A 20,881-nucleotide genomic window follows, 5' to 3' on the forward strand; every position below is an offset into this window, starting at 1 on the left:
TGTCAGTGTTGATAAGATATAACTGTACACAATGTAGTGAAAGCTCAACATGCTTCATACAAAAATATCCAATACATTGTGTGACTTTGGGTTAGTGTACTTATTGATCATCTCACATGTTTGCATGCATGTTTTGAAACACTGTGATACAAATCTACCCTACTATTCATATCTGCTATATGTCAGGGATTATTACATTGGCAGTTGGTTCAAGTATACTGTACACAATAACAGTAAAAATAGAAAGAACACTCCTGCACAGTTCACGAGTCAACACGTATAGGAATGTTTGAAATCGTTTCCAGGTATGAATCAAGTCACAGATTACAATCATTGGCAGCATTTCAGCCCAATGAGCATGCAAAATAACACGGATTACCATGTCATCTTATAAAAATACAGTCCTTCCTCACACACAACCGCAGGATAATGACAGAAATAAGGCCACATATCCATTTCCTTCTCTATACAATGTGACACATACTGAATAATCCAGATGATGATGCCAGATTAAACCATTCTTATTAATACTTTATGACACCCTCTGCAAACATTAAACATCAGGGACAGAAAAGATCAGCTGTGCAGTTCCTCTTTTCTGAAGGAGATATACGGAAACCCAAAAAGGCTATTCAGAAAAAAAAAATCTGGTGTTATTACTTTTTTTTTAACTTGATCGATATAGTTTATTCTTAGCTCTGTTGTTAAGTTTCTAAAAAGAAAAAAAAATAACTAAGGAAATTAAGTCAATTTCATGTATTTTTTGTTGATGTTATCCTCATTCTGACCACAAGACGCTGAAGTAAACTACCCCTTCTTTTTCTAGAAAGAAGAAAACAAAAACATCAGGTAAATCCGTTTACAGTTTATACCCATTTATTTCTGATACAGACTTCTGAACAAAAAGAAGCGGGCCTTCAGCCTCTTTGCAGACAGCTCGTGTGTACCTGCTTGTCAGTCACGGCAGGCACGCCCTTAAATAGGTAAAACTTTTAAGTTTAAGTTATAAAATGTTCACCCCCTGTACAGTGTGTGCTGATACAGAAATGGGCTGTTCAGGTCTGGACAGTTTTTTGAACCTGGCAGTACATAGAAACTGCAGTTCCTTAAGTGTCCACTTGAGGCTGACTCAAAATGCTTATCTCCTGTTAAAGCCCATACAAAAAGCATATTTTACTGCAAAATGAAACATGTTATAAAATAAATTTGGTTTCTATACTTTCTTTATCTATAGGTTATACTGGTGTAAGGGGATTTTTTTTATAGCTTATCTTTTTTGATCATATTAAGCAAAAAAGTTATGCAAAATTACACATAATCAGGGTGTGATGACAGGTGAACCCAACTGCAACACTAGCCATGGTTACATGAGGAGTTTTTCTTCTTTCCGAATGGAATCTTTCTGAATGACTTTTCCGAAAACAATAGTACACATGGAAAGAAATATTCCAATCTCTGGTCTAAATGCGCCGCTGTAATCAAACAGAATAGTCAATGGGGTATGCAAAGAAAAACGTAAACATCACAAGATTTATCAAAGCTGGGGGACGGCAGTTTGTTTATAACGGTGTTTCAATACTCCGTATTGCGAGTGCGTCCAGTCTTGAAATTATGTTCAGTTCTTTCAAAGTTTGGATCAAAAACAAACTTTCTGCTGCAGTCCAGTGATGACGGCACGCCGCCATTTTTAAAGTTGAGGAACGTCTCTAGTTGCGTCTTGGTCATATCTGAGCATGAGCTGAAAGAACACACCCTGACAACTTTCGGTTTGAGTGGATACATGATACCTCAACTGGTTTGGGGAAAGGAATATTCCACCCCTGTGAAACCGATTAAATTTCCATTCGGATTGGCGTTTTTCTTTCAGAATGAGGTGTATACAAAGGTTAAATTCTTTCCGTTTGAGCAAATAAACCGAATGCAAGCCGAATTTTTGGGTCCATGTTAACGTGGCTACTGATTTATTTGCCCTGCCTCAGCTTTACCTGTCAGATGGAGTCAGCGTTTTCAGGGGGACTTACATTGTTGGGCTTCAAAACATCTCTTCAGAAATACCAAATGATGTAAGAGAGACCTTAACCATGCTTCATACAGACTGGGATAATATTTTTACTACTTTTTTAAAAATATATTTACTTATTTATGTTTTATTTTATTATTATTATTATTATTATTATTATTATTATTATTATTATTATTATTATTATTATTATTATTATTATTATTATCATTATTATTATCATTATTATTATTATATATTTTTGGGGAAGGGTCATTTGTGACACTCTTTTTTCAAGGCTGTTTCAGTATTAGTATTAAAAAAATTTCTGAAAAGTAAAGAAAAAAATATGGGCATCGCTCATCCCCCTTGTGCTTGTGTTCTTCATACACACATTGAGGGCATAGCATATAAAGTCACAGATGATGGTTAAGTCTGAAAGGAAAGAGTTAACTCATTGGAAATCCGCCTGTTTATACAGTAGGTGACGGGCCTTGACTGACAGCCACAGAAAATATGCAGCCATGTATCAAACACCAGAACTGATAAAGGAACAGTGTGCATACGTTTCCAGAAGCCACTCCCTGAAAAACAGCCCGAGACACCAAACCCTGTTCCCATTTTCACCCTTTCTTTGTTGTCTTCAGTGAAAGTGAAGAAAACCAACCCAGACACTTTCACATTCTGCTACATATAAAGTATTCTGGCCTGTGTAATGTGCACCGACCAGCTCGATTCGTTTTTAAAAGAAACATATGCATGAGCAGCTTTAGATCCAGAGTCCCTCACCTTATGAATGATTCATCCCCAACGACTGGAGTTACAATTTAGAGGCAGAGAGAGGGCAGGGGACCACACAGACATTAGGTTCAGGGCTGAAGGAGGCTGAATCTCCTGATACTGGGGCTCGAGGAAACAGAGGAGCAGCTCTGGATGGTCCACTCTCCATCCTGGGTCAGTTCCATGACTCCTGAATTCTTTGCATCTGGGGGTTCTTGCATGTATTTCTCATTTTGTCCAAGTGGGACAGGTTTAGACTTGCAGACACTTCATCTCTAATGTTTGGCCTTGAAGTGTGGAGCATTTACACTCAGTCACAAAAAAAAAAACATCACTGCATTCATTTTCATAAACCTAGAAATGATCCATTGGCTCACGGTTACTACGACCGGGACATAATCTGTTCCTGCTTCTCTTTTTTCAGACTTCCTGTGCTGTTGTCAAGCCTTTAAGATGCCCTGAGATTACACAAACGAGAAAGGGACGTCAGCCTCAGCAATGTCTTCCTTCATACATGACACAAATTACTCACCTGGCTACTTCTGAATTTTTTACTCTGGAACATCTTACACTCTGATCTCTGAACGGGAACAGAGTCAAGCAACGTTAGGAAAAAAGGTGGGGAGATGAGGAATCAACTTCAGCAGGAGATGTTCTGTGAGCAACAAAGTCCATAGCAGCTTTTGTCTCTGGTTTAAGATGCAGTTTGTGGACATGCAGTTATGTGTTGATGAAATTCAGAGCCTCTCATTTTATAAGGAAGGAAAGAGAAAACCAACAGTTCCAGTTCAGATCTTACTGGAGAAAATGTCCTCACACTTGTAGAGAAATGTGGTCTCTTCCTTGATAGTTCCTTATAAGCAGCCCTGAAACCACGTAATACACACTTAAACACACACACACACTCACACAAACTGCTCATATCTCCAACTGGCGAGCCTCTGTGTCGGCTGCCCTCATTTCAGGCGTGTGTGTTTCGCTCCTTTGAGGCTGGAGTAGTCGATGTGGTTGTAGTGGAGGACATCGAGGGGGAGTCTGAGCAGGCAGGAAGCGGGGGCCTCGGCTCAATCCCTCTGCTCTTCATGAAAGACAGCAGCTGGTCGGGGATCTCCGCAAGGACGTCCTTAGCCAGCCGGGCCATGCTCAGGACCTGGTTCCCTGATCGGTCAATGTAGTCTCTGAAAGGAACGAACTGGAGAAGAAAAGCAAGATGACATATGAAGACAGGAAATTAAATTTATGATAAAGATTTGACAAAGACTGCAAAGATTGAGTGTTGCAGTGTGTTGAAGTATTGTAACCATATCATTATCAAAGCTTTTTCAAAGAGAGATGGATGAGATACATTTTATTCTTACCTTCATAAATATTAATCTTTTAATTTTTTTTATATTTTAACAACTGAAAAAAATGACAAAAACAACTTGTTCTGCTATTAAGACTTTAGTAATCAAAGTTATGGATCATAGCACATCTCCTCTTTCTTTGTTTTGCTGTTTTCATTGGGCCTTTGTGTAATAGGAAAAATCCCTTTCTGATTGGATGCCCAGATGTCATCTTGGGGGTTGAGTGTAGCTAGCCGAGTCTAAAATTTCCGCTTGTTGTTGTGTTTGTTGGTCACACTGATAAAACAACAAATCTGTGATTCATGAGAGTTAAATGGTGCAGTGTTGGAGGCTTCACCTGCACTATGTCTCTCTCTGCAAAGCGTCCTCTGGAGGAGACTCTGACTTCATCTCCATCCAGCTCCTCCATAGCTGCAGAAAACAAACAAAACACAACATTAACACCTGGGTGGACACATAGTGGTATTCAGCCTTCAGGAAACAGGGAGCCAATTCCTCCAACAGATAGAAAAGTTAAACATGGAATGGTTACAATGGCTAACAAGTCATACAAACCAACATTGATCAAACAGTGTCACTTTTTCAGTCACCTTAGCTTTAATGAAGATGTCAGTGCTGATGGATTATAGATTAGTCTGGCCCTTTGTTAAGCTTATGTCAAGGCTGAGGCGTGAGTGGTGAGGCCACGCTGTGATCCTTTTCACAGCAGTTGATTACTTCTTGCAGAAAATTCAGCCCTTTTTTGCATGTGAATAGAAAACAGTGCCATCAGCATACATCTGTAGTTTGACCCCATGGCAGTGTCGTTGGAGATCATTGATGTTTAAAGAAACTTCTCAGAACACTTCAAGTGTAAAACGCTATAAATCAAACAATGGTTTAAAAGATGAACAAGACGTTTTTTTAAAGTTCTCCCACTGAATACTTGACAACGCTGAGGCCCAGCTCTTCTTTCTCACAATGTCACTCTGTCAGTCATGGTGATAGGCAGCTACCACAAGGTGGTCCATCATGTTTGTTGTTCGAGTCACAGTGTGAACTTTTGGCTCTGTGATCACTGATGCCCCGTTTACACGGAGACTCCCGCAACGATTCTGCCTTTGCATTTTCAAAAGCCACCCGCGTTTACATGAGGACGGCTTGAAAATGATCCGCGTTCACACGACTTCTACTGGACCGGAATAGCTCAACTGGAAATGTGGCTGCGCGCGGAGCCTTCACCTGAAACTGCGAGTGCGCATGCGGTGATGTCAGCGTTTCACTCTGAGACGCTCCGCTCTGTGTTTACACGAAGCTGGATGGAGGAGCGGATTCAGATCTTTCCACTCTGGGGGGTGTTTTCAAAAGTTTGCGTTTTCTCTGAAAACGCAACGTGGTCTCGTCTAAACGTAAGGCCAAAACGCAACGAAATGTTTGCGGAATCGACCGTTTTCGGCGTCATGTAAACGGGGCCTTAATCTGACACCGTGAGCATGGTAACAGATTGTGAACTCTGACCTCAGAGATTGTTGTATCATAAATATGTGCATGGCTGAGGAGGCACACAATCTAAAACCTCTGTGCTGGTAAAGGAACTACCTGGTTCCTGTGGTCCGTTGTTTGTCTACCTTCCACCACAGGCCAAATACCAAAGCAGACTATGGTCAAAGCCATTTTAACTGGCCTAAAACAGCTTCAACCAGCAAAACACCCACTGATCTCTGCAGAACATGGCAAGGAGATGGCAAAATCCGTTGGTGTTCGGTTTTGATAAAAAAGCCTGCTGATTCATGACATAAAGCTGGATGAATCCTGCTCAAACAGATTTAGATCTACACTGACCCATACAAAATACCCATACCCATAACCAGAAACTAACATTCCTCAAAGGTTATAACATTAGGGGGGGGGCATTAGTGGAATGATGGGGAACCAAATATCTAACCAATACATAACAATTAGAGAACTTAACACAAACTTTCTATGGCAACCAAAGAGCAACCGAAAATCACAACCAAAATTAACCTTCAGGGAATCTAATCGCAATTTAGAGCTAATCTGTGATCTGAACATTCTGGGAACCAAAATCTGTAAGTAGGGTGTATTTTATATATATATATATATATATATATATACATATGTATAAACAGACTACAATGCATCCCAAAGGATTTAATTTGTGCAACAGATTAGTGATGGGAAACTCGATTCTTTTTACTGAATCGAGTTTAAATGAGTCACTCACCAAAGTGAATCGTGATTTTGAGTCATTTGAGTCACTCGAGTCAGTTACTTAGAAAGTGCATAGAAATCTATATTTCAGAGAGATTCATAGGTGGCAGCGGTGCTGTTTTAATGAGAGATCAGTATAGACAGGAGAATAAAGTGCGAGATGACAGCAATATGGCGAGACATTGCAAGTTGGAAAAGTTTGCGAACTCAAGTGTCTGCGCCAGCGGGAGGTGAGTGAGATTATGTGCTGTGAGTCGAGCCGTGCAACATATTAAGCTATTGAGTGATTCGTAACTCATGGGGAGGAAGGGGGTGCGTGAGTGACCTGTATGTGCTTTGAGTCATTCTGTGAGTCAGTTAGTGCGACCCGTATGTGCTAAGAGTCGAGCCATGCTACGTACGTTCTAGCTGGCGAGTGACTCGTATGTGCTTTGAGTCATACTGAGAGTGAGTTAGTGATCCGTATGTACTGTGTGTGAGTTAATGACCCGTATACACTGTGAGTTGAGCAATTCTATGTACCAGCCATTCTCCCGTGATGTGAGTGAGGGGCTGGGCTACCGTGAGCTTTGTACTGAGTCAGTAAATGAGTCATTTGGGGCGAAGAATCATGATTCTCGAGTCAGTAAAGTGATTCTCAGGTATGGAATGATTCGTTCATGATTTGCACAACACTACAACAGATGCACATTTTGTTGTAACGGGGTCAGCATTCAGCAACACAAGCACAACACAGTAGTCTGCTATGATCAATTAACAATGGTACTGTTGTACTGTTGTGTGCATGCGTAAAGCGACATGGGATGCCAGTGTTTTGTTTTCACAGAAAACTCTAGCTTGCTGTTTAAACGGCAACCATGGCAGCAGTGTTTCAGAAAAAATCCAATTGGGGGGGCTGTTTTCAAAAGTTTGTGATTTGGCTTGGCTAAAACGCCACTTCTGTATGAAGGAGTAACTGAGATGCAACAATACTTTTGCGTTTCATCCTAAAACTGTTGTTTGGTAAACAGACCCTTTTTGTAGATGGAGGGGAGAGAAAAAACACAGTGGGAGCTCCACCAATCCACAGCGTTCAGCTGCAAGTCCTATCCCCCATGGTTCCTAGAGATCCAGAAAGGGCTACTTCAAGGTAGGGCCATTTTAAAGAGTAAATTTATCACAGCAAAACTAAAATTAGACCCTAGTTTTTACATAAAAAGCACCATAAGATACTTTTCAACACTCTATAAGGAGCCAGAATACTTAATGTTGTTTCTCCATTAGTACATTGTTGATTTGCTCAAAAACAGAATTTCTGCTATCCTGAGAAAATTCAACATCAAAGTTAATCATATCTCCCTGGAGAACGTACTACTCTTAGTTACTAACAGTGTATTATTGCCTGGATTTTCTTTTCCTAACCAAGTCCTTAGGCTGTGAAATTATTACTTAAAGTAAACGGTTACATGAAAAATGACGAATGTATCAGCATGGGCTGACTTCAATTGTCCTCTCTTTGGTAAATTGACCAAAGAAACATTTTTCTCACAGACCCATGCTGTACTGACACAGAGATAAAAGAGTTGAAATTGAAAAAGCTTTCTTCATCCTTTATAAGCTTCAACACGGAGTAAACTAAAGCCATGCATCAGTCCCAGAAGAGTAACATAAAGTTCAGATCAGAGACAGGTTGGTCCTTCTGCACCACATCTGTTCTCTGCTGCTGTCGACGTGAAGGAGGAAAAAATAACCCCTCCGTAACCTGCCTCATTAGTGCTTACATTTACCACAGGAGGGGAGGGAAAGTTCCTGACTGGGAAGAAACCCTGAGCTCTGCAACAAGCTATTTATAGCTTCTTCTCAACAAAGTAAATCTTATCTGCAAGTGACAAACAATCTGTGCCACGGAGGAAACCTTTTCATACTTGAGTTTCAAGCGAAGAGGAAAGGATGCTGAGGGGAGGGGTGCTGATGGGAGACTGGTGAGGCTCCACATGGCGCACAGAGCTGGCAGATGGTGATCGGGAGCAGCAGGGGAAAAGAGGAGAAGGGACTAATATGACATGAGGGTATGAGAGAGGAAATGTTGAGACAAGAGACGGGAATAGACCTGGACAGCCTGGACAGGAGAGGAGAGGAGAGAGGAGCTGGAATAGAAACAAATTCAGGCAGAAAGAAATATCCAAGGAGGGTTCAGGTGTGTTGTAAGGCTTGGCATTTTGGGGGGAGGTCTGCAGAGACTCTGAGCCTGAAAGAAAACCTCCTGCTGTCCCCATTCACAAGGGTGCACTGTGTTTTTATAGGTGTGTAGATGCACAGAAATAACACTGGATGCTTTATCTTCCAGCTCTGACACACTGACACACGGGGACACAAGTTCACTGCATGGAGTGACGTCAATGTTTTGAGAGAAAAATAAGACTGATGTAAAGGCAGGAGTGTGTTTTCTCACTTGTCACCAGGAGTGTGTGGATGTGGGTGTGTGTGTGTGTTCATGGTTTATGTGAGTCTCTCCCAAGCACTAGTCCAAATGATAAGCATTCAAATCCAAGAGTCTTTGAAGATGCTATGAGGAGGATCTGTTTAAATTGGACTGCCTCGCCCCCTTCTGGCCTGGAGTGTCACACACACTGTCGATGCCAAGATGTGACTTTTAACCAGGTGTGTTTATTTTGGAAAAAATGTCCTTTCTTCAAGACGTTTTACCAGGTATTTATCAGTACAGTTACGCAGCGCTGACAACAAGCAAATGTTGTGAATTTTTTCTGCATGTCAGTAGCCGGTAGGGATGGGTACCTTTTATATTCGAAACAATACAGTACCGATGCCCGGGACCTGGCAATCGGTACCGGTACTCAATGGTACCTATTTTCGGTACTTTTTTGTGTTTATGTAGTAAAAAATATCAGTTTGTTTAGGAATAAAGTGTAAATATTTTTTCAATTCAACATATTCATTCTTTAATATATAACCTTGCAATGCTATGTTCATGTCCAGCATGGAAAATCACCAACTCTTCCACTCCCTCACAGTCACAAGGATGCGTGAAGTTACATAAATATGGTACCTTTTGATTTTACGCGAATCGGTACCTGGTACTTTTAGCAGAATTTGGTCGGTACCTATAAAAGTACCTAATTCGGTACCTATCCCTGGTAGCTGGCTATATGTAGCGCTACTAGCAGCCCCGTGCTATGATGTTTAGGTAGGCTAACTGGTGACAACAAGCAAACTGTCAGTTCGTAGCCGGTAGTTTAGTAGCCGTCCACACATAGCGCTGACAACCCAATCCTTTTAGACGTGTTGGTAACATGTAATGTTATTGGATCCTGCAGAGCTAATGTAACCTCACTCTGCAATTTATCTTTCTTCTGCTTCTCTGTCCTTTTTCTGTTCGACAGTTAGGCTCCTGCGTCCACCATCAGTACAAAATTAATCCAAGAATCATTTCTAAACTTTGTCAGCTGACGTGGTGTTGCCATAGAGACTTGGGCGTGCCATAAATCAATCTAGTCTTGCTTGACATGATTGGCAAGCTACGAAGAAGCTATGAAGTAGCAATTCTAAATACATTGGAGCTGATAATCTAATTTTAAAGTGTATATTTTGATTGGGCATATATCTAGGAGAGAGACTTTTTCAAGATCACTTTCAAACTCCTCACAGCCCCTTTTTAATGCAGGGCGTTTCATCTTTTATTTCCTGACTAGACACAGACTGATTAAATCTACAAAACGCATCAACATGAGATTCTAGGTGATGCTGATTAAAAAGATGTATCATATATCGATCCTCGTCTGACTCTTATTTCATACTTTTTGTTTTCAGCTCAGAGTAAATGATCATGTATAATTTCCCTAAAACAAAACCCTTGAGCTTCACACAGGAATTCAACTTTTGTATCATGTTCTTTTACTTTGAAAGGGTTTTTGAATGAAAGTTACAATCAAACATATTTGTGGACCAAGATTTGCTTCTTTTTGAAGACTTTACATCCTGTAGAGAGTGTGGAGAGACCACAGAAGAGCTGAAGGGAGAAGGTACACAGGAGGCACTGAAAGAAGAAAGTGCAGAGCAGGTTGATTCATTCTGATTTCCAACGGCTGATCCCCACGTGACACTCTCCAAGCGACTCAACTCTGACTTGGGGTGAGTGATGTGTGGAGCGCCTCTCATCCAGGGAGCAGACCTGGGCAGCAGAGCAGCTGAATACATTTCGAGCACTTCAGTGATCCTCTTGTACAAACCAAGGGTCTGCTTTTGGAGGTTTTCAAGCACCACAGAGAGTAAATCAGGCGCACGTTTAGGGATCCTGTATGTTGAGTGACAGAATCTTTGAAGCTTTGCTCTCCTCGCTTCGATTACCTTAGCTCCCTCACACTCTGATCATTCCTGATTCCACTGAAGTCCTTCCACTCAAAACTCACTGATTAAACCGGTGACTGACGTAGATGAAGCTATACATATATATATGTTCTCCACAAATGTACCATCTTGATCTCTAACTCATTACACTCCACACTCAGCCGCTCCTCCCGTCATGCTCTTTCAGTTCCATCATCTCTGCTCTAATTTCTCCTCCTGTCACCCACAAGCATTCACCCTTAACCCCAGCCTCAGCCCTGAGTACTGAATAATAGGTCCCAATGAGAGCTCCGTACACTTGCTGCTAGAATAATTTCTATCTTTACCTTTCATCATCTGGCCATTTAACATGAATCCCTTCCCCCCATTAACTTGAAAGACACCTACGCATTTTAAATCTGTGCTTTCTTAATCTGTATGTGAGACCTGACCTGTCTCTGAGAGCATACATCAAACTGTCACCTAGGGAGAATCCACAGATGGATCCATCAGCTGCTCATTTACAGAGCATGTCACTGAAAAAAGGATGGAAACCTTAACTCGTTCTGACAATGTGGTATTTTTCAACATAGTGTGACTTAAAATATGCAAATAAGGTTATCAGGCACTGTGGATTTCTTAGAAATTAAAAAAGTTGTTCAGTAAGGAAAAGGTAAACAAAATCTTAATAAAAGAGATGATTAAAGTTAGCTGAGAGGACTTTAATTAAGAAAGATAAATATTGCTAAAGCTACTGCAGTAAAGCTGTGTTCATCATCAGTTTGTGGAAAAGTTGATGGTATTTCTTTGAGGCATGCTAAGGGAAATAAAAAGGGTGTCCATAAAGTTTTTTCACACTTTAAAAAATATGAAAAAAAAATGACAAAAGCAATTGATGAGATATCTTAATCAGATTTGTTCTATCTGCTCAGTAGTTATCAAAGTTTTTAATCTCACTGCATTTGTGTATTTCAGGTATCCTGCTGATAAATGAATCCCTCAAAAATGACTACTCCTCCAGAAAAGACACAATGTGTGTCGAGGTTTATTGATACTAAATCAGATACACAGACTCAATTTAGAAGAGATCCACCAACACGCCCGTCAATTCATGCATGGCTAGGAATGGGTACCTTTAAAACTGTTAAAACAAAATGGTACCAATACCCAGTACCTGGCAATTGGTATTGGTACTCAATTATACTAATTTTTGGTACTTTTGTGTCAATTTAACATATTTATTGTGCAATATATAAACTTGAAATGCTGTGTTCATGTCCTGCATGGAAAATCCCCTTCTATTCCACTCCCATACAAGGATGTGTTTAGGTACCAAAACATGGTACTGTTTGATTTTACATGAATCAGGGCTCATTACTACAGATGGGATTTGGACTGTACCTATAAAAGTACCTAATTTGGTACCCATCCCTGTGCATGGTACATGACATCTATGGAGACAGAGGCAGTGTTGGATAAAGGGAGGAGTGGACAACCAAGAACATCTGAGGAAAATAACAATCCTCTGAGAGAATTTTTTAGACAAAATCAGTTGACCTATTAAATTAATTAAAAAGAAATTCTACCTCTCATTTTGTAACAATTTTTACATATTTTTCTATTCATTTGCTTTTGCGATTTCTTTTTTTTCATCTCTAAGGGGATTTTATGGAAACCCTTTATAACAAGCTAAAGACAGATATTAGGATATCATTTAAAAAACGTGTTTTATATTACAGTTTGAGTTGCACTGTTTTAAGGATCATCACAGTAACATATCGCTGTTTGATAAAGAAAATGCTTTGAAACGTTTGTGCCATAACGTTTGTGCCATAACGTTTGTGCGTTACAGCTAGCTGAGAGGTACACAGTGTGGGGCTGAACAATGGGGAATCTTCAATAAATATTCCAATTAAGTTTTTACTGAAACTTCACTATGAATTAGTTAATTAACCCGTATGTCTTAATTTGTGTCTATGTAGGGAGTTAAGTTCTGGCCTTGTTTCTATGCAGGCCATGATTTTTGTTCCCTTTTTGATTTGGTTAAAGAAAAAAGAGCTGTTGTTTATTTCAAAACAACAGACAATCATATTTCTGAAATGAGGTATTTTAATTTATGGACTTCTAAAGATATGGACAGTCATGACTGAAGAGCTTTTTTTTGTTTTGGGTTGTGTGTGTATGTTTTAAATATTGTTGTTTGAAAATAATGTAACTGTTGTAAAATATTGTTGTTGATTCAGTTTTTAATTCCCTTTAATTTTTCAGTAAAAATAAGTTTGGTAACCTAACTTCAAGTTCTTTTTTTTATATCAAACATGGCCACCTTTTTACAATTCCTTTGTTCAGTTTAAACCTTCTGATTTATTTAGCCTTTGTTTTATGCTGAAACTGTGATTGCGCTGTGTTTATTTCATTATTAAGGTAAATATGGTAAATAAGGTAAATACACATGCCTTATGATACAAAATTCCTCAACTACTTCAGATAGGTTAATTTACCCATTCTTTGTCAAATCAAAACCTCAGCGTTTCTGCCTTTTTTGCCTCTGTGACATTTGAACACCACAGATGATCCTGTGCTCTGTCCAAAGCTTACGTCATGCGTCATATTGACTTTTAAAGATTTCTGTGTTGGAAGCCAAGGTGTTTGTGTCTTCATTCTCTCCTTTTCCTCTCCCTTCTTTCCCCCACTGTGAGTGCTGTTGAGCAATAACAGACTGTTGCCATGAAATGTTATGTAATAACCAATCAAAATCACAACACCAATGTGTGATGGTACATTTAAAAAACGTATCAATAAGCCAATCGATTCTTTGTGCTGTTTCCCCTGCATCAGAGGGGTGAGGTTGAATGAAGGTTCAAGTATTTTGTACTTTGTAACAGGACCAGATTTAAACACAGTGGCTTGTTTTTAATGATTTGTCTTTCTAAAAACAATTTCTGGGATAGTGGAATGGATATTACATAATTTTACCACTATCATCATCCATTAAGAATGATCTTTTTACAAAGGAAGTTGGATCGGATCGTCAGTTAGTAACATGTTATGGTGTTTTCTGGAGCATCATATAAAGATATAGTTGTCTTTAGTTGACGTCCTTGAGTTGACCTTCACTTTTCAGTCTCATAATTCATGTTTCGTGTCTTGTGGCTTACATTTTCTATCTATGGTTTACAACAGTCCCCTGATAAATAATGTAACCACAGGATAAATCATGAATGACTGATATTAATGGCATGTAAATGAGGGTGTTAAACAGAGGATTTGCATGTTAATGCTGCAGCATATTGGAGCAATGGACAGAAAGGTAAAATATTCATGCTTTTTAGAGAAAAGGTTGACGTGCATCACCATGAAAAGTAGACAATAAAAGACTTTGAATACCTGAACACATGATTTGATTTTTTAACTGATCAAAATACACACAAACACACACACACACATGCACACACACTTACCATCAAACTCAGCAGGACCCACTCCCACTATGATGATAGACATGGGCAGGGAGGCTGCCTGTGGAGAAAACAGAGGAGGGGTGTGAGCCAAGCAGCAATTCACCCACTCAAAAACACACACTGTGCTTCATGCATGACTAGATTACACATACGCTGTTGTATACTTGATGCTTAAAATAAAATGATTGTGGACCTGTTTGACACCATTTTTTAGGATAATGCCCCTGAATCTGAATGCTTTTTTCTGCCCTCACACTACCTTTCTGCTAAAGTCCCGATAATATCCTGTTGTCCTGTTGTTTCAGCAGGCACACCATACCACTGAAAAGTGCACCTCACCTAAGCAGGTGGCTAACCTTTTCAATGACTGGTACTCAGAGTACTTGTTTGCTCTGTCAAGGTGACTATAACTCAGTGGTGTGCGGTCAGGGGAGGCAGGGGAGGCAGTGCCTCCCCTAGGCTAACAAGAAAAAAAAAATATATATATATTTTTATAAAAATATATTTTTTTCAGTTGTTCGTATACAATTTGTCATAATTAATAGATTAAAAAGTAAATTGCTGATTTGTCAATAAGAGGGAGGCTAACAGAGGTCCCCTCTGTTAGCCTCCCTCTTATTGACAAATCAGCATCGTTTCTCGCTGGCTTCATGCTTGTAATGTTCGTCGGAGGCAGGGACTCCGAGAGAGAGACAGAGACTGTTTACTTGAAATCACAACGTTTTGCAGGTTCGCGCATGTGTACTAAGGTCTCACGCTGATTAACGTGGGCATCGATGAGGCACAGTGCTTCTCTGCCTCCGCAGGTTGTAATACCGCACCCGCTTTGAGGTCTCGCGATAGTTTGTTAGTGCAGACGTTTAATAGAGTATACCGGAGGTGCCTGGCCTGTGCTCTTGTGTTGTTGAGATACGAGTTATTTTTGTTCGTATTTTGCTCTTGCTCCTGTGATGTAAATCCTGTAGAAATGCAGGTGAACGTATGTTTCGGGTTTTACTTGGCATTTCGTCTCGTTAACTCTGGGACTTCAGTCTGTCTCCGAACCGTAGATGGGAAAGCTGATTAACATTTATTTACTTTGCTCGTTGCTGGCAACCGGTGTCTAGGAGTCAAAGTGAGGGAAAAGACTAAAGAGGAGGACAAAAACGGTATACCTTGTGCACAACCGCACATTTATTGAAGAAACAAAGACCAAAATAATGTACTCCTGCCCCACACACACCATGTATGTACTCAGACCGTCTCTCCTTCTGCTATGTCGCACGCGCGCACACACAGACACACACACACAGCACAGACTGTCACCGCTTTAAAGGGGCAGGGCTGGCCAGTAACAGTTTGTATTAGCAAATGTGAGCAGTGCACCATATATGTAACACACATAGAAATTTCAACTTTAGCTGGCTGCCTGCCTCCCTCGTCATGGACCTCACCGCACGTTACTGCTATAACTGCTTAACCACAAACATTTCTTTCTCAACCATAACGCAAAAGCCTTAAAAACAAAGTGTTTTACTCTCTCTTAAAACACAGCCTCAGTAGAGAAAAGATATTTTTGACCCAGAGGCTTTGCATTTGATTCAGTTCTATCAACATATTTCACCCTCTTGGCCCTGGCCTCTTTTTGGGTCACTGGTTAAAAAAAAAAAAAAAAAAAAAGGGTTACCAAAATGAAAAGAGTCTATCTCTGCATCTCCAACGTCTATTTGAATCATTCTGGTGTCATAATAAAGGGAACACTTGTGAAACTTGTTCGGAGGTGTCAGTATTGGTATTGATGTCACTGGCTCAAAGTAAGAAATCAAGTACTTTTTATGCCTTTTGTTGCCGAGCAACCTCAAAGTCCAACAGGGGGTCTGCGGCCCCTAGACGATCTGTGGAGGTACCACAGGGAGTCTGTGACATTTTTGGTTGATTGGGCAATTTTGGGGAATTTTTAAGTAATTATTTCCAAATGTGTCAATTTTCACTCATGTTATTTTCTTCTATGGATGTATGGAGATTGGAACCTTTCCGCATCTCCTTCCTGCTAAGATCGGTGTATGACACACTGCCGACACCGACGAACTTCCACAAGTGGGGCTTGAAGGAGGACCCATTGTGCAAGATTTGTGGGGAGAGGGGAACCATGGCCCACATCCTGTCAGGGTGTAAAACAGCATTTGCCCAAGGAAGGTACAGGTGGCGCCACGACAAGGTGCTCATGACACTCGCTAACACCTTGGAGCAGGAGAAATGCAAGAAACGGCAACCACATGGGAAAACGACACCATCTATCAAGTTTGTTCAGGAGGGACAAAAGCCTCCAACCACAGTAACAACAAGAAACAACCTGCTACAGAAGGCCCAATCATGGGAAATGAAGGTAGACCTTGGGGGACGACTGCAATTCCCCCAGGTTGTCCAGACAACCCTGAGGCCAGATATGGTATTGTGGTCAGAAGAGGCAAAGACGATCATCCTCATAGAACTTACAGTCCCATGGGAAGAGGGTAGTGAGCAGGCGTTTGAGAGAAAGAGCACCAAATACCAGGATCTCTTGTATGACTGCATGGGGAAAGGATGGCAGGCATGGCTGTTCCCAGTCGAGGTCGGCTGTAGAGGATTCCCTGCCCAGTCAGTATGGAGGATGCTCACAGCCATTGGAATAACAGGGAGAGAGAGAAAGACAGCAGCTCGCAGGATGGGGGAGGCAGCAGAGAGAGCCTCTTGCTGGTTATGGAGCAGGAGAGAGGAGCTTAGCTGCAAGCCAGGAGGAGGAGATGGGCAGTGATTTGGCCACCACTGCCAGCCCGCCAATGGGAGGGTGTTGTGGTTCAGGGTCGAAACACCCGATGAACTTGGTTACCACCTGATGACGTCAAGTCCTCCTGGCCAAGGCTACATTCACCAAAAGTGAATGAAGGTGAAGCATCTTTGGATGTAATTATAATCATTTTGAACACACATCAATAGATACACGGAGGCCAACGATGTTATATTCCAGTCAGAAATGAACACATTGAGCAACACAGCTTCACTCAGCATTTACTTCTAGCTCCTCAAGACAGAGGAAGACCTGTCTCTATCACAATACACAAGAATGGCAGCTGTCAGTCATCTTTAAACGTTACGTAAAGCCTCGTTTTTAACCTCTAATAACCAATGAAAATGAAACTTGTCAGAAAAAAGAGGACTTGAATACAAGACAGCCAAATGATATCTTCAAATTACCACAACAATCAGACGTGAGAAACATTTCTATGAGGTGTATTAATTTTTTAAAGTTTGACCACAGCCCATCTGGAATGACTGGGGAGATGGATTTTTTTTTATCCATGCTGCAGCCAGCCATCAGGGGGAGCAGTTTTTGAGGAGATCTCACGTCAAGCCAAGCAAGATGACAGTCTACAGTTTAGTACAGTATAGTGCAGTCTATGGCTCTGACAGGTTCACCAGAATAGCCTAATACTGAATGGACACTAACAAGAATAGAATAGAATAGAATAGAATAGAATAGAATAGAATAGAATAGAATAGAATAGAATAGAATAGAAAATACTTTATTTATCCCCGAGGGGAAATTCAGGAGTCACCGCAGCATTTAAGAAAACAAAAGTAAGAAAGAGTGCAGAAAGTGCAAAAAGGTCCATAAGAAATTAGATGATGACAGCCCGTCCACCACTCTCCAGCCCAGCCAGTCTCCACCTCCACAGGGTCCAGGACTGAGCCTCCCCAGAAGTCTGTTCAGTCTCTGTCTCCTGGATCCTGTCTGCTCACAGCAGGCGAGGCTCCTTCAATGTGGGGCCAGTGTCCGATGTCAGCTCCGTCAGCCACGTCCGTGAACAGCACGATACCGCTGGGTTAGCATGGCTAGCTCGTCCATCCCTCGGGGGCTAGATCCCACGTTACCAACAACGATGGATGGAAGGACAGCTCCACGTCGTCACCTCCCAGCTCACATCCGAGAACCAGCACGTCGTCCTCACCTCCTCCTCCTCAGCTCGAGGGAAATCATCAAGCCCTACACTAGTTAGCATTGACATGCTACAGGCTGCTAACAGCTAATTTCGCATGTAAACAATGCAGAAAAGAAGAGGTGAGTTTATACGTAGTACAATGACGGGTTTAATAAAGCTCTCTCTCCTCTCTCTCTCACACACACAGACACATGAACTGCCTCTCTCTGCTGTCTCCAGGGTTATTCTTCAGGGTTTGAGAGGAGCATCACAACACAGGAGAGGATCTTTTGTTCCCTCTTACATGAAGTGAAGCCTCACAGGCACATGTTGTTTACCATCAAGGCTCTGGCAGGCAGAGACGTCAGTGAAGAGTCATGTTTTGAATTTCAGACACACACACCAAAAGAAAACTGTAATACGGCAAGGTTATATTAATCAAGACAATATTCGGGGGCTGTCTTAGACTGAAAGCATGAAAAAAGTCAAGAGCCCCATAGAGACTTTAATCTGTCCCAACCATCAAAAGATAAGCATAGACATAGAAAGTCTGGGCTGACTGCTAGCAAATGCTTGCAATTGCTACTCAGAATTTAGTACAACATTAAAGGGCTTAGTAGAGTCAATAAGAAAGTTGAAAGAAGTTTTAGTTTTCTACTCTTTACTTGTAAACCTACTGAAATGAAGGGACAAAAGTAGACTGAGGTGACATTTCTCATTTTTCCCAGTTGTACTTGACTGCAACTGTAACCCTCTGATGCATAGGGCATGGAATTTTTTTTTAATTATTTGACTTTTCATAAAGTTACAGACATGTCCACTTATTCTGTATGTAAGTGGACCATTTGAAAATGAATATTCTATCTCTGAGTTTCTCTGTAATGATGAAGTTTTCTTGACTGTGTGTTATTCTGGGTCAAAGTTGCATCTTGTTTCAAAGTGAAAGTTTACTTTGTGTAAAATCAACCGGAATGTTTCTTCACACTTGGCTCTGTGTTTTCTGTGCTGCGTCGTGTTTACTCACATTGACCACTGACTCTTTGGTCTGAGCCATATCTGAGATAACACCGTCTGTGATCATCAGCAGCACAAAGTACTGAGAGCCATCGGTCACTTCTGCAGCGCACCTGAAAAGACAAACACACACATACAGGACAAAGATTAACAATCAGGTTATTCTCTTGGATACAACTCAGAAGAGTTAAACCCAAGCTTTAACTGTGTTTGTTTTACCACAGTGAACTTGGTTTGTACTATGACTGATCATACGATCCAGTATGTAATGACTGTGTGAGAGCTATTACTGCTTTAATTTCCACACTCTGCTCATTTACACCGTTAATACACACAGGTAATGAAGGTATTCTGAGTGATGGGAGGGCAGAGTGTGAAGCACCCACAGCTGTGACTGTGAAACAGTCTGTGACTTACAGTTAATGAATCTGAGTATTATATGTAGAGTATCAAGGATTGAATTATTATAATTACAACTGATGCTCTATTTTTTACGTGTTCATGCTCTCCTGGTTTCATATTGCAAACTACAACTGGAGGATACCTTTTTGTAGCCACAAGTGCAAAAAAAAGCCCTGCCTGTTTGAATAAATACGATGGCAAGGATCCATCAGTTATGTTTCGTTTATTATAATGTGTAAGAGGTACGTGTTGGAAGACACACCTCCAAAACCAGAGTTTTGTTTTTGTGAAAATGGTAATGCTAAGTTTTCTCTACTGAACAAAAACTCCATCTACTTCCTTGCAATCATCCATCCTGTGCAGATCCTTACATTTGTTGTATAAAATCTTATACTAATGAACTTAATGTTATCTTAACACTTTACCATTGAGTTAAAGATACACTTATTATGAGACTTAATGTTTGTATTTGTTTTTTTGACCAGAAGGTCCAGGAACTTTTAATTCTTGGCAAAACAACCCCAGCTACTACATGGTCTATGTGGCCCAATGTTTGTCTATGTTTCTACCACAGGCCAAAGACGAGGGTAGATCATACAAATTAAGCCAGCACAGATGGAGAAAAAAATGCAATTGCAATACACTTTCAGACCAGTAGAGGGCAGTGACTATGATAAAGGCCATTCAGCAAAAATGAAATCACTGACGCAGACAGACAAGTGAACATCTGTATGTGAAGCACCACAGTTAGCCTGTTAGCATGGAGAACACACAGCCTGGGCTGTTTTTTAATTGTGTGTTTTTCAAAACAAACCAGCAGGATGACAACAGCTTTGGAATATCATTCAATAATTATCTGATGAGGAGTTTATTACACTGACATACCTACATGAAACTAAATTAGGATGCATTCCTAATGACTTATCCTGTGTTAATACAGCTACCGTAAACTGGATATCTACTGACACATTCAGCTGAAGGTCTCCAGTTTACAGGATCACTCTTTAAACTGTAACACAGTGAGCTGACAGAGACAAACTCACACTATCAAGATCAAAGTAGACCATTGTTTAGGAGGTATTTAACCAAGTTCAACCAGTGTGGACAGAGGGAGGAAATAAAAAAAGACACTTGGTGCTTCACCAATCAGAAACCATTAAATTGAAGGCCTCGCCTCCAAAAGTCCCTGGATCTGTAAAGTACCACTTCCTATGCAGGGCAGATTCAAGGGGTAACTTTATTAGTCCAGAACTAAATTAAGACCCCAGTTCCTCCAGTCATAAAGCACACAGTCTCAGGGGAAGTTTCTGTGCTGGAAAAACACCTTTAGACATAATGGGAAAAGTGAACTAAAGAGGAAATAAAGTGCCTGCCTAGCCTACATGAAATAGTTCGCCCAAAACAGTG

At 40.7% G+C, this 20,881-nt stretch overlaps 1 protein-coding gene across 1 annotated transcript in view; it reads right to left on the reverse strand.

Annotated features, from left to right (window-relative positions):
• Positions 1 to 1,597: 1,597 nt before the first annotated feature.
• Positions 1,598 to 20,881, reverse strand: part of LOC141791944 (copine-9-like) — a 235,738-nt gene continuing 216,454 nt past the window's right edge. The window contains exons 17-20 of the mRNA XM_074672664.1: positions 19,083 to 19,185; positions 14,121 to 14,178; positions 4,463 to 4,536; positions 1,598 to 3,971 (exon numbers count right to left, since the gene is read on the reverse strand). Coding sequence (XP_074528765.1) covers positions 3,741 to 3,971; positions 4,463 to 4,536; positions 14,121 to 14,178; positions 19,083 to 19,185 — 466 coding nt within the window. The 3' untranslated portion in view covers positions 1,598 to 3,740. The remainder of the gene's footprint in view (positions 3,972 to 4,462; positions 4,537 to 14,120; positions 14,179 to 19,082; positions 19,186 to 20,881) is intronic.

The sequence above is a fragment of the Halichoeres trimaculatus genome, unplaced genomic scaffold (assembly GCF_033239565.1).
Source record: "Halichoeres trimaculatus isolate MK-OKI-2021-1 unplaced genomic scaffold, fHalTri1.1 fHalTri1_scaffold_1, whole genome shotgun sequence".
In the NCBI taxonomy this organism is placed as follows: Eukaryota; Metazoa; Chordata; class Actinopteri; order Labriformes; family Labridae; genus Halichoeres; species Halichoeres trimaculatus.